At 26.2% G+C, this 14996-nt stretch overlaps 3 protein-coding genes across 3 annotated transcripts; 2 read left to right on the top strand and 1 right to left on the bottom strand.

Annotated features, from left to right (window-relative positions):
• Window positions 1-823: 823 nt before the first annotated feature.
• Window positions 824-5840, bottom strand: PmUG01_12042400 (conserved Plasmodium protein, unknown function; the record flags this gene model as incomplete). The annotated part of the gene is made up of 4 exons (XM_029006636.1): window positions 824-1282; window positions 1623-5036; window positions 5362-5456; window positions 5690-5840. The coding sequence occupies 4 exons, from the start codon at window positions 5838-5840 to the stop codon at window positions 824-826; spliced, it is 4119 nt and encodes a 1372-aa protein (XP_028863105.1).
• Window positions 5841-8537: 2697 nt separating this feature from the next.
• PmUG01_12042300 (conserved Plasmodium protein, unknown function) lies at window positions 8538-10028 on the top strand (the record flags this gene model as incomplete). The annotated part of the gene is made up of 3 exons (XM_029006635.1): window positions 8538-8616; window positions 8765-8950; window positions 9037-10028. The coding sequence occupies 3 exons, from the start codon at window positions 8538-8540 to the stop codon at window positions 10026-10028; spliced, it is 1257 nt and encodes a 418-aa protein (XP_028863104.1).
• A 1380-nt stretch (window positions 10029-11408) lies between these two features.
• On the top strand, window positions 11409-14886 carry DHHC5 (palmitoyltransferase DHHC5, putative; the record flags this gene model as incomplete). Its single annotated transcript, XM_029006634.1, has 6 exons — window positions 11409-11547; window positions 11687-11833; window positions 12061-12485; window positions 12821-12997; window positions 13316-13429; window positions 13672-14886. The coding sequence occupies 6 exons, from the start codon at window positions 11409-11411 to the stop codon at window positions 14884-14886; spliced, it is 2217 nt and encodes a 738-aa protein (XP_028863103.1).
• Between the last annotated feature and the right edge of the window lie 110 nt (window positions 14887-14996).

The following is a 14996-nucleotide window of genomic DNA, read 5'->3' as shown; positions in this document are numbered from 1 at the left end:
AGAGTTATGTATATGAAATAAAGTTAAGTTCCTAATAAAAAAGTTTTATCGCCAAATTGTAGGGGAAAATTAAGGTAGGTCCAATCACAACCAAATTAAAGCCAAATTTGTTAAAGGCTAAATTAAAACACGTGTTATTAGAGAAATTAGTACATTTTATTTATTCATTTATTCATTTATTTTTAATTATTTTATTTATTCATTTATTCATTTATTTTTAATTATTTTGTTTATTCATTTATTCATTTATTTTTAATTATTTTATTTATTTATTTATTTATTTTATGTTATTTTTTATTATTATTTTTTTTTTTTTTTTTGTATGTTTGTTTTACTCATTTTCATCATATTCGAAATAAAACTTAATATGCCATTCATTCATAACTTGTCTTTTTAAAAAAAAAAAAAAAGAACTCGCATAAATTTCAAATTTCCCTTTTTTCTTGTTTACGTAAAAATATTAAAGAAAATTTTAAACGTTGCACACATGTAAAGCATATATGCTTGGGTGAATAATGGGTTACCACAAGCTGGGCTGTAAAAAAGGTTGTACTAATAAATAAAAATACGAACTTATTTTCGAAGGAAAAATAAAAAAAAGAAAAAAAAAGAAAAATAAAGAAAAAAAAATTTTTTTGGAATGTACATATACTACTACATATACAACCCTTTTCGGTCTAAAAAATGTAAATTTGTAAAGATGGCAAATAAAAAGGAGCATACTTCAAAAAAGGGAGCAAAAAAATAAAAAAAATACATATATGCCCATACATACACATATATACACATATATGCATATATCATATTTGCACACATGTATATTTCAAAATTTGTAGAAATAATCGTTAAAAGGCAGTAATGTTTGCTTTGACAAAACGTCTATCAGCCAGGAGTCATTTAACAAAGGGGTGTTCAAACTAAACGATGGAAATGTAATTTTTGTTTTAAAAAGTTGAATGCACAAATAATTATTTCTCTGGTATATATGTATATTATCTGTATTTATAAAACTGAAATATGTTAAATGTCCATTTTCAATTAAGAAAATAATATTCATAAATGTATTTTTATTCAAATATTTTAAGTCTTTGAATTCTAGATTATGCATGTTCAAAATTTCTTTAATATCTTCTTCAACATATTTAACATCAAACTGTTCGCTACATAATTTTATATTTATTCCTTCTTCTCTTAATTTTAAAACCACTTCTTCTGAGTATTTACTTTCTACACTATCTTGAATTATGTAAAAATAATATCCCCACAGCAGTTTGCTTTTCCACTATAAAAGGAGCAAATTCATTTGAAAATGTAATTAAATGAAACAAATCCAACAATGAAGAGATGTAATTAAGAAATTAACAGCTTGTAAAAGTAAAACAGGATGTACATGTGTCCGTATGTATATATATGTACACACAGGATGGGACAAGTAAAACATGATCAAGAAGAACGTTTACAAATGTGTGCGAAAGGACGTAACATTTTTGCACGCTAAAAAAAAAAAAAAAAAAAAAAAAAAAAAAAAAAAAAAAAAAAGAAAAAAAAAAGACATTAAACAAAAAACGCTATCAAATAAAATACACTATTAAACAAAAAACAAACTAACACATTTTTGTTACCTCCACACGGTAGGGCAACTGATACGTGCTACCAACTTTTCTTATCATGTGATTTACCTCTTTCTTTTTTAAAAATATTGAGCCATATACATGAACGTCATATATCCAATAAAACGTAAAAATTTTCGTTTGAATTTCAAATTTGCGCGCAAAATACTTTTGATGTAACGCTTCATTTAAATAATACAAATTATTTATGTCCGTCTGTAAATTTGGATTAGATATATCATTATTTAATATTAATCCCATTATACATATTTTTGCATAATCATATTTTCTTATTTCTATTTCACTTAACGTAATTGCATCACTTATATTATTTCTATATTTAAAAATACATTTCAATTTATTTCCCACATTTTCATTTTCTTTAATTTTTAACACATACAATATTAATTCACGCATTTCTTTTTCTTCTTCACTAACAGAAGAAGAATTTTCATTTATAAAAACAAATATACAAATTATAAAATCATTGAACTCTTTTTTTGTTACAACTGCTTCATTTATAATTATGTTACTTACTCTATCTTGTAAATAATTTTCATAACTATTTTCATTTTCATTTAAATTTTTTTGTTCTCCTTTCGCTTTTATACTATTGTTCAAATTATTCATCGATTTTTCAGGTCCATTATTATCACTTTTACTGTTTATATATTCCTTATTTTTGCTTGTATCTATGTTTATGTCGTTCGTTGTGTGGTGTATTTTGTTTTTATTATCTGTACCATTGAGACTGTCTTCTTCTTTCATCTCACCTTGCTCGTTCATTTCACCTTGTATGTTCATATTTTCTCTAAGCAAATTGGCATTCCTAATATCCACAGTTCGTTCTTCCTCAATTTTTGAGCTTAATATTTTGTTAAAAGAATTTTTAAAAAAATTGTTACATAGCTTATCTACAGTATGCTCGTTTTTTCCACTGTGCTTTTTCATTTTTTTTTGATTTTTTCTTCTCTTTATCTGATTAACCAATAAATTAAAATAAGAGGGTTTAAACAATGGAATATGTTTGAGGTCTTCCACTTTTTTCACATAATTATTTATATAATAAACACAAATTAGAGAAATATATGTGTCAAAAAAAATAGAATTAAATAACAAATTGTCAAAAAGTGTGTTATTATTTCCATAGGACTCTACCAAAAATAGTATTTTTTTTTCTTTTAATAAAATTTTTGTGTAATTGTCATTTAAATCGGTTAACTCAATCATTATTTTATGCAATTCTTTATCGTCTATTATTTTGCAGTTCCTTTTTAAATTTTCTATTCCCTTATGTGCATTAGTACAATCATATATAATGTAACTAGCGTTACATAACATAGTAGCAGCATTAGTGAGTCCACTGATTGGAATAACTGCACTTGTGGATGTATTATTACCTATAAAGTTATTTTTAACATCATCATTGTTGCTATTCTCGTCATATAATACTAACGCATCATTGTTATGGTAAAAAGATTTATTATTATATGCTAATTGTAGTAAGTCGTTGTTTTCAAAAGAAAATGGCAAGTTTTCCAAATTTTTATACAAATTTCCTTTAGATATTAAGAATTTATTTATTGGTATCATATTGTGTAAAAATTTATGAACATATATAAAATTAGACTTAATGTTTTTTTCAAACTTTTTAAAATTTTCATAAAATTTATTCTCAGATATATTTAAGAAATGAAGACATTTATTTTTTCTTTCGTCATAATCTACAGTTATGTAAAAATTCTTTACAAGTTCATGTACACTCATTAAATGTAAAGCCTTTAATAAAAGATAAAAGTTATACGGCAACATGTTCCCTTGTATTATTATACTCTTATAATCAAAATTTCGATTGATATCTTTGTGAATGTTGTCATCAAAATTGATTGTATTTTTATGCATTTTCGAAAAAAAAAATAAAAAATTACTTATTATATAATATATTTTTATTTTCTCTTTTTTTTTATTAATATGCTTCACTACACATCTGTAAAAATTCTTAACGTCTTTTTCAAATATCTCTATAACATTTACATCATAGTTAAATTTATTGGGCAAATTTATTTCTTTCATAAAATCGCTCTTTAGTTCATTGTATATATACTCCTTTGCGTCTATTCTTTTATTTAACAAGTTGAAAATTTTCACATTTTTTGCAAACTTTTCGTTGTTGTTATTTATATCCCTATATTCATTTTTACCTATCTCCTTATTTTCATTTTTAATATTTAAATAGTTGCATATTTCTTCATTTTCGTACAGTACTAGTCCCAATTCTTCTCCTCGCTTCTCATCATTGAACGCACTGTTCACATGGTTGTTAACAGTATCATTTACGGTACGATTGTCCATTTCACTGCAAACAGAATTTTTCCCCTTCTTTGTCTTTACTTTTTCATTTTTTCTTTTTTTTTTATTAACTTTAAATTTTTTTTTATCATCCTCCCTTTTTCTCTTTTTCTTTGTCTTGCGGTTATCGCTGTGTTCAATAATTCCTTTATCTCCCTTCTTATTCCTGCAATTTCCGTTGTTCACATCGTCAGTCGTTTCCTTAGCAATGCGGTTATTGGTGTTTTCTTCCCCCTTTACTGGAACGTGCACATTGGTATAACAACATCTTTTTTCATTTTCGGAGCAGTCGAGTTGTTTTTCGGTTTCTGAGTCTACGTCTATGTCTACTTCTGTTTCTACTTTTCCTCCTGCTCCTACTTCTTTCCCTTTTTTTTTTTTTTTTTTTTTTTTCCCTCTCTCGTTTTCGCCCTTTGCGTCAGCATTATTTTTTATTAAGACTGTGCCCGAACCACAATTTTTATTTTTATCATATTTATAGTTTTCACTGGCAATATATTTTTTATCACTTACGTTTTCCTCGTCTTTCTTTTTAATATTATGCAAATTATTATTTAATGCATTTTTTTTATTAGCTAGCGAAATTTCTCCCTTTGTTAAAGGAACAAATGAAGAGTTTTTTAAAAAATCATAATGCTCTTTTTTATGTTTGTATAAATCATTGTATTTAATTTCTTCATAAAATAAATCAAAATATTTTATATTATTTTCTTTTAATAAATTTAAAAAGCTGTCAGAATACTTTGTTAATTTCACATATTTCGGAGTAAAAATACCACAAAATTCGCTAGTCATAATTAATGCTTGATTTTTTTTTATCTTAGAATCGTGTAATTGTACTATGCAGTCATTTAAACTTTTTAAAAGTTCGTATGCACTACTGTCCTTAATATCTTTTTTATTTGTATTTCTAAAGGACTTTTCCAATACTTGACCGTCTTTTTCATTAAAGCTCATGAAATAATACATACATTCTTTAAATAAACAAACGATTTTTCTAATTAATATGTCTTCATCTTTGTTTAAATTCTCTTCTTCATATTTTTCGACTTCAAATAAGTACCTTTCTCCTTTTTCCTGTACACAGTCATCATTATCATTGATGCAAAAAATGTGTAAAATGTTTTATTTACGTGCCCATTAATTTTTTAAATATAAATCCTTGATTTGTTAAGAATAGCTAGTGAGCTTTATTAACGTGTCTGATGTGGGCATAAAACATGGGCATGATATACACCAATACATATTTAAATACATATATATATATTTATGTACGTACGTATGTATGTATACTTTACTAGTCGACATTTCTTCACGCTCGTGAACTTGCAACAAGCGCAACATACACAACACAAAAAAAGGAAGAGCTGAAAATTGTACGCGAGTGTACATATAATAATACCTCATCATAGTCCCTGTTCAACTTGTCCACATTATTTAACTTATAGCCCTTTGATAAAAAAGCCGAATTAAAGTAATTGAAGTCGGCATTGTCAACTAAAAAAACGATAAGAGAACAAATGATAGTGACGTTTAACCTTTTTATTAGAAAGTAGTCTAGTTCGAAATATGAAATTATGGGCATGCAAGTGAGCTCATAGTTAGACAGATACAGGCAAAGATACACACACACATATACCCACATATATACACACATACCCATACACACACAAATGCTAATATCGAAACAGGAGCACTTATTTTTTTTTTTCCTTTTCTAATTATATTACAACTATTAAGGTGTGAACTCTCTGGGTAGGTGAAAGAGTGAGGGTTTCTTAAACTATATTTTAAATATTTATTCCATTGACTACTTGAGTCATATTGTATTTTTATGCGGTCTATTAATAACGTCTGAGTAATATCATCATAACTCACCATAGTATATCTTTCATATATCTTCAAAAAAAAAAAAAAAAAAAAAAAAAATAGATACCTTTACATGTTTTTTTCAAATCATACATTATAATCAAACATTATCTATTCCTAACTTACGTATAATTTTATAAATGATAGAAAAAAAAAAAAAAAAAAGTTAGGAGAGAAAAGGAAAGAAAAGAAAGGCAAAGAAGGCCAAAAAAAAAAAAAAAAAAAAAGGAAAAGAAAAGGAGAAATCTATAATAGTGTATTTTCGTTTTTTTTTTTCTCTCTTTCTATATGTTCATATATAAGAAAATAAATTCAAAAAAAAAAAAAAAAGATTACGTAATGTTGAAGTTGCACAGAGAAAGTAATAAATAAACAGTGCTGTTTTCCTCAAAAAAAAAAATGCGAAAAATTGATAATTATATTAAAAAGAAAAACAAATAAATAAATTCGTAAGCTAACAAAAGAAAAAGAATAAGCATATGTACATTAGTACATATGCATATATTTATAATATATACACATATGTATAATTCTTTCAATGACTCATTTTTTCAGTTGGTATTACAAATTACGCTGCTACTGCTTAATGAGATAGCGAATAAATACTCATGCATATACACATTAAGAGCTAGATTATTTGTTAACAAATGGGTACACACACATATATATACATATATAGATATATATATCTATTTATTTATTTATTTTATTTCCTCTTCTACATTATTTTCCGCCTTTCTTACAGTTCTCTGCTACAAAGCAAGGTATAATTTTTCTATAACTCCTTTTTTTTTTTTTTTTTTTTTTTTTTTCTTCACTTGTCTTCTTAAGTAAGATGTCGTATATATATAGTGCAAAAAATAGATATGAATATATAATATATATATACAATATTTGTATGTATTTATGTATGTGACTACTATTATGCGGGCTCATTTTTTTTTTTCATTTTCATAAAAGGGAATGATAAAAATGAAAGCATACCATTTTTATGATTATAAATATATACTATAAATAAAATGTAAAAAAAAGGAAAATAAAACTTTTTTCTACTTTAATTTTTGTAAAATATTATATAATCTTTACACAAATATTAAAACCAATTTTAAAAGCTAATTTTTTGTAGTATCTCAGCTCATTCAAATATAAAAAAAAAAATGCCCCCATAAAATTTAGTGTGTAAGTGTATGCATATAAAAGGAGAACGTTCATATAAATATATATATATATATATATATAAGGGGGAGAAATCGTTTTACTCATTTTAAGCATTTTTCCGTACCTGTGGTTGATTAACATTTTTCCGTTTTGTCAACAAAAAGGGTAAAATAATGTAAGAATGGCATATATCACCTAAGAAATATAATAAAAATGACTTAATGTGTGGTAAGGGTTGCCCATAATTACCACAAAAGGAAATAACTACTTAAAAAAAAAAAAAAAAAAAAGTTATCAGCTACCCATTCTTTACAAGTATATAAACGAAATAATTGAAAATATAGATTCAAAAAAAAAGATTATAAATACAAGTGTAAAAACAAATATATATATATATATATATATATATATATATGTTTGGAAATAATAACTACATTCAAAAAAATTTCATTATTACTGTACCTTGCATGACACATCCCGTCTTATTGTAACATCGTGCGTAAAATATATATCATTCGATTGATTCATTACATTTAAAAAACTACATAACTTCTAAATGTCTAAAAATAACAAGATAATATTTCCCCTTTTAATAAAATAATGTTCGTACTTGGGTATGAAAGATTTTCGCCTTTTTCTGTCCTTGTTTGTACACGCCAATATGCAATATATATATATATTTTTTTTTTTTTTTTTGCATGCTTTTCTTTTTTTGTTTTTTTTTTCACAAATATTTGCTTAAATGAAAAAATCATGAAAATAATTTTTTAAAAAACAATTTTTTAAAAATATTTAACAAGTTATGACAACATGCAGGCGGTTTTTCTTTATTAATACATTTTATCATATTTCGTTTTAATAACTTCAAAATATTTAATAAACATCCAAGCTTCGTTGTAAAAAAGCAACAGACAATAACATTTATTTCAAAATATAAAAATAAATAAAAAAAAAGAAAAAAAAAAAAAAAAACAGGAGAATAGAGGAATCATTACCACTGTTCTATTAGTACTTTGGAAAGTACAAATACTTAATGTAGTATATTTTTATTTAAATAGACACTTATTAAATGTGCGTTTGGTTGCTTTCACTTTTTTATTTTTTTTAATTTTTTCGTTTTACATAAGCATATAAACATACATATTTATGAGGCGTCATCTATATGTAGTAAGGGTATTATATATACATATATGCAATATGTATGTATATAATTTGGTTTGGGAAAAATATGTATATACGCACATATCATTTTTCTCTTCATCTATTTGAAGTTACTGTGATCATATAACTACATAAATAAGGAAAATTCCTTTTTAACGTAAAATGTGCTATTATACTCATTTACATAAAAGATAAAGACACCATACGACAAGATATATAAATAAAATGAAAAAAAAACAAAATTAATTTTTTCCCTTCTTTTCTTGTACATATAAGGTGGTACTACATACAGATTTATATAGTGTAAGTATAATAAGAAAAAAAAAAAAAAAAGAAAAAAAAAAAGAGCTGTTACATTTGTTTTATTTCCCCTTCATACTTTTGTTTAAAATGGATTATACGGAAAATGAAGAGAAGAAGGAGGACTATTTTGACAAAATAACAAATTTTTTTAATTATTTTACATTAGGTATTCCTTTTTTGTTAACTAAGTTGTGATACATTATTTTGTCAGTAGACTTCATTTCGACTAACAGTTGTTTCATTGTACACTTTATATTATATGTTTATATATTTTTTTTTTTTTTTTTTTTTTTAATTTTTCATTGTGAGAAAAGGTGGTGAGGACAATACAAAAGCTGCACTTGAATCTTCGGATGTTGAAAGAAATAATAAAGGAATAAAAGACTATCATCGAAATAGTGTTCAACAAGTTGTTTACAATTTAAAATTAAAAAGAGCGTCAGTTTTGAAAACACCTAACCGATTTAGCTTAGATACTTCCATAATAAAAAATAAAGAAGGTAAACTTAATTGTATTTTATTTTTTTTTCATTATATAAAAAGTATTATTTTTTTATCTGTAATTTTTTAATTTTTTATTTCTCAGGTGCGAAAAATATAGAAATCGAAAAAAAATACCTGACCAATTCAGCTGCTAAAAAGTGTGATGAGCGAGAAAAAGTGGCAGCTAGCCAAAATGTGTTACACAAAAAAAAGTCAGAAAAAAATAAAAAAAATTCCGAAAAGGATTTTTATTACCCTTCAAGTGTCGATTTTGCTGGTGGGGATATTTTTCATCTGAAAAGTGAGAATAAAAAAGAAAATACAGAAAGGAAGGATGGAAAGGGAAAGAAAAGGGAAAAAAAGAAGCAGGATGGGGAAAAAAGGAAAAAAAAAGAAAAATGCAGCGACAGGGAGGGAAATCGAAGGATAGTAAAGAGTGAAGAGATGGAAGAGAAGGAGCAGGAGGAGAAAAGGTGGAGGAAAAGGGAGGAAGAAAAGGGACAAGTAAAGGCGCATGGAAAGGTGGAAAAGGAGGGGGAAAAAGAATATAAAGAGGTGCCAGGAACGGGGGATGAAAAAGAGTTTAAAAAGGAGGAAAAAAAAGAGTATAAAAAGAAGGAAAGTGGAAAGAAAGAAAGGAAAAAAGGGAGGGACCAAAAAAAAGCGCAAGAAGAAACAGAAACAGAACGAGAAATACAAGTGCAAAGAACACATGAAAAAAAAAAAAAAAGCAAAAATATAATTTCCAGTTACGAACAAAACGATCTAGCGAAAGGAAGCAGACTTGAAGAAAACAGTAATGATGAAATTGGAAAAAGCGGTATAAGGAATTCCACTGATTCAAAAGAATTGCATGATAAAAACAATGAAGCTTTAAACAATAACTATTTTATAAAAGCGTATGATGAACTAAAAATAAATTATATATCTAATAGTGACAAGAAGTATTTTAGTATAAGGAGTAACAAACAAAAAGACGATATTATAAAATTGCCAAAGCTTAACTTAATAACCCCAAGCAGGTCTTCTTCAAGTGAAGAAAATAAAACAAAACATGGAAACATAACAACTAAAAATGCATGTGACACGTTTTGACATATATTACTCAACGTGACAATTTTGAAAAATCGGATAGACAAATTAATGGAAGGATTGTATGTACAAACAAGTAAATAACGAACGAGGGGCAAATATAGCTGTACACACGAACAACACGAGCGTGTATATATGTGTATATGTGTTTGTATGTGTGTACATATGTATGCATGTATATTAACGTGTACATGTTATAGGTCAAATTTGCTATTCTTACCAATAATTTGGGGGAAAATACACACGCAACTTCTTTTGCTTAACCTACTACAAAGTGTGCAAAAACATTTACAACGAAATACAAAAATAAATGCAAAAAAAAAAAAAAACAATTGAACTGAAATTTTGTGCATTACTCTTTATAAGTATTGAAAACGCATATCATATATATATATATATATATATATACTTGAACGTTTGTATGTGCATATTTTTTTTTTTTTTTCCTTCTTACAGAACGAGAGAAGCATGCGTAAGTACTACCTTTGGGATATGATAAAATTTATATATCATTCGAATTATTTGTTAAAAATGAAAAAAAAAAAAAAAAAAAAAAAGTTCTATATGTTTTGAATATAATTACATTTCCTATATTTCATAGAGAATCTTATTCTTAAAATAACATATTTTCGTATATGAAGTCAAATGAATATAATCGTAATTTTAAAATATCATTAAAAAGATATATATTTCAAGTTGCCATGCTAAAAATATATAAACACGTGTATATACATACGTGCGCACCTTTTTTATACATATATAACAATATATATAAAAAAAAAAAAAAAAAATTAGAACATCAAAGTGTTCAAATTACAGTTGTATACACGTATATATATAAATATATACATATGCACATGTATATATATAAATATATATTTCTTTTTTTTTTTTTTTAAACGTACATATGTATCAGCTTGTAATAGGCTAGTTTTCATGACATTTAAACATTCTTCTGTTTTTTTAAGTGAAAAATGATGTTTTGTTTTTTCTGTTTTTTTATTCAACTTTTTGCTTAACTTTGTAGGTATGCACTGTGCGCAAAAATTTTTAGCTCTTTTTTAAAAAAATAAAATATAGTGGTAGAGCAGTAAAGGAACAAAACAGCATAACGGAAAAGCCTCAAATTGACAGAATGAATCGTAAATGAGGAATACGTAGTCGCTTGCAGTTAACTCCGTGAAAAAATATGATAAAACGAAAAGATTATCAAAGACAAGCCTAACTGATATATGCCGCTTTAATGCATAATATGCTCATAATACACATTTTACTATAAGGTCTTTTTTTGTTTACATTATATAAAAACATTATACACTTTTTTATGAGTAATTTTTTGAGACATATAATAGCTTACACAGATTGTATTGTTTTACTAACAAAATGAATATTTCTCATCCTGTTTCTGCTGAAAGGGTTAATACAAAAGAAATATTATTTGAGTTAGTGAAGCGGAGGGATGATAATATTTACAGTATTTTAGAACGGGATAAGAATTTGATTAACTATCAAGATGAAAATGGTTAAACTATACTAAGACAAGACAAAAGTGTCTAAGTAATGATATGTTTTAAAATAGGTCTACATATTTAATTATAAACAATAATCATAATACTTAGTGCATGTATTATGTACATGTTCAAACATATTTGTTTTCGTAGGAAACAGCTTACTCCACTGGGCGGTTTTTTTAAACAGTACTTATTTAACATGCTACTTATTAGAAAATAGTAAAAAAAAAGAAATAAAAAATACGCTACGAAATGAATACAACCTTTACATGAAAAATGAGGGTGAAAAAAAGGAGTGTAATATTCCCCAAATTTTTTCATTTAAAATGTGCGGACCTGTATATTTTTAAGTGCTTATTCGCATAGCAATATGACAACATATTAGTATACCTATATATCATTATATGTATGTACACAGTTGACTAATTGCAATACAATGCATAGTAAATTATATACGTAATACTGATTTTACTTCTTCCAAGTTTAACTTTTTTTTTTTTTTTTTTTTCAAGAGGCTGATGTAGACATAAAATCTAGCAATGGGCAAACACCCATATTTTGGGCTGTATGTTCAAATAACGTTTTTATGATTTATTTATTGAAAAATTATGGGTGCAATTTATATGAAAACGATAATAAAGGTTATAACTGCTTAACAGTCAGTGTCCAGTATAATTCCATTTTGAGCTTTTTATATTTACTACATCTTAACTTTACAATAACACATAAAGATTTTAACAATTGTTCTGTTCTTGACTGGGCTGCTTATAACAACAACGTTTTTTTCCTTCGACTTTTTTCAATTTTTGTGAATGACTTTTACTCAACTAATTTGACCGAACCCTCGTCTATTCTCCACAAGGCTATTATTGGAAACGCTTATGAAGCAGTTGTTTATTTAACGCTTAACAGTCTCCAGAGTATATATGACGTCGGAACAGATGATAGTGTAAAAGGGAGTGTTCATATGTGCATATGTATATGTATATATATATATATATATATATATCTATATATATATATATATATATATGTATGTGTGTATATAGTCTATGTTTGTGCACGCAAATATATATATGTGTATGTGCGAATCATTTTCCCTTGTTTAAAAAAAGAGTTTCATATATGAATTCTTCACGAAAGCTACACTAGTGCAATATCTGCATGTGTATATGTTTGCACAATTTAATGCATGACTTAAAGATTCAATCTTGCTCAACATTCTATTTCAAATCATTTCAGTTCATTTGTTTTTCTCTTTTTTTTTTTTTTTTTTTTTTTAAGAAAACTATTATCGAATTCATTGACGAAAACAAAGATAAAGTAGATCCAAGAATTTATAATTTTCTTAAGTACAAAAAAATACAACAGATGTCCAAAAAAAATAACAGAAAAAGAATAAACTTCTTATATGAATCCAATGGAACAATAGGCCTCTATAAAATTAAGAAAAAGAAAAACGTACTATTTTGCATATTCATGGTGTATCCCTCATGTGTTAGATGTCACTCTTTCGCTTGTGCATACTTCCTTTTTGTATGTTCAGTTTATTCATTTGTTCCGTTTATTCATTTTCTGCATCTATTCGTATGTTCTATTTATTCATTTGTTCCATTTATTCATTTTCTGCATTTATTCGTATGTTCTATTTATTCATGTGTTCCATTTATTCATTTTCTGCATTTATTCGTATGTTCTATTTATTCATGTGTTCCATTTATTCATTTTCTGCATTTATTCGTATGTTCTATTTATTCATTTCTTTCCCTTCTTTATCAGTTACCCCTCCTACATAACATACGCGATAAGTACGCCCAGAATAAATTCCTTCTGTTATACCCCTTTCTCGTTCTTTTAACTTATCTTCATTTTAACTTGGTCTATTTCTTTTATGTAATTAAAAAAAGAAAGAAAAGTGTAATAGGTAGAGCATCCATGCTTACCTGGTATAACGATTCCATCCTTCTAAGCTTACAAACAGAAAAGGAAATGTTAACAAATAGACGAATATGCGAATATGAGAATATATGAATGTATAAGTATTGTGAGTGCATACTGAGAACCCTTATATTGCTAATTAGCTGACTTGTTCATAATTTTTTTTTTTTTTTTTTTTTTTGACATATGTGGCGTAGATAAGAGTGCAGCTAGCAAAGAAGAGCATATTTTTAGATGTATTTCATCCATTACTATTTATAACTTACTATTTCGTTGTATCCAGTAATCCAGGTTATTTAGAGAATACGCAAAGCGCTTTTTACAAAGGGAAAAATGTGGAAGCGTGCGAAGGAAAAGCATTACTCGATGGTGCGGAACAAGGAGATGGTGATGTGGTACTAGTGCGGTGTCAAGAGAGACAAGCGCGATTGGACAAAAATGGTCAGCATAATAAATCCAACCATGCACATAACAAAAAAAAAGAAAAAAAAAAAGGACATAATAACAATGAGCAGGGGAAAAATTGCTTTGCACAAATGCCAAATTTTATTTTTGAATATATTATGAAAAACATTGAAGAGGAGATAAAATTATATGAAAAGAAAAACAAATTAATTGAATTTTGTAAAAATGTTAAATATGGAAATATTGTAGACTTAAAAAAAGACTTAGAAATAAAATGGGAAGTGTGTGCATTTGAAATATCATCATTTGATATTAATATGTTATGTCCAACGTGTTTCCTTTTTAAAAATATAAGAACAAAGCATTGTCGTTATTGTGACAAGTGTATAGATATATTTGATCATCACTGTGTATTTACATTAAATTGTATGGGTATAGATAACTCAAGAATATTCCTAAGTTGGATAGTATCGAATATTTTATTTTCATTTTATACTTTATATCTTTACATTTGGTTTTTTATAAATTATCCAATAAATTATGAACAGTTCATATTTTATGTTAATCTTACTGTAATTATATTATCACTGCTGTTAATATATTTTATGGGAAGTGTTTTTATACGGTCAGTTTTTAATATACTGGAAAATATAACATCGAATGAAAAATTTAAAATGTATTCCTCCAATATATTTTTCACTTATCATTTAAAAATGGACAAAAATAATGAGCCCATCATTGTAAGGAAATTTAAAAATCCATTTGACCAAGGCATATATTTTAACGTACTACATTTTTTAACAAAATCGAAGGAAAATCTGACCAAAAAAAAAGTGCAGTATATTCAAATTGACGAAAGTGTTGGAAGTGGTCCTATGCGAGCCTTTGTCGAAAAGTTGAATGCAAAACTGAGTGAGTTACAAACAAAAAAAAAAAAGGTTAAGGAGTATGCCCCTCTTGGGGGGGAAGCACGACGGCTGGTGGCTGTTCGGAAGGAAGGCATTTGAAAAGGGGAAAAATGTATCGTAAAAAAAAAAAAAAAAAAAAAAAAAATGCGGCAAAATATTATGCAATAATAGGAAAAAACTAAAACGATAATTTTCACACACGTTATCGC

Source organism: Plasmodium malariae (assembly GCF_900090045.1).
Source record: "Plasmodium malariae genome assembly, chromosome: 12".
Taxonomy (NCBI): domain Eukaryota; phylum Apicomplexa; class Aconoidasida; order Haemosporida; family Plasmodiidae; genus Plasmodium; species Plasmodium malariae.
The sequence above is the reverse complement of the archived record's forward strand: the minus strand, read 5'-3'. Positions and strand labels throughout refer to the sequence as shown.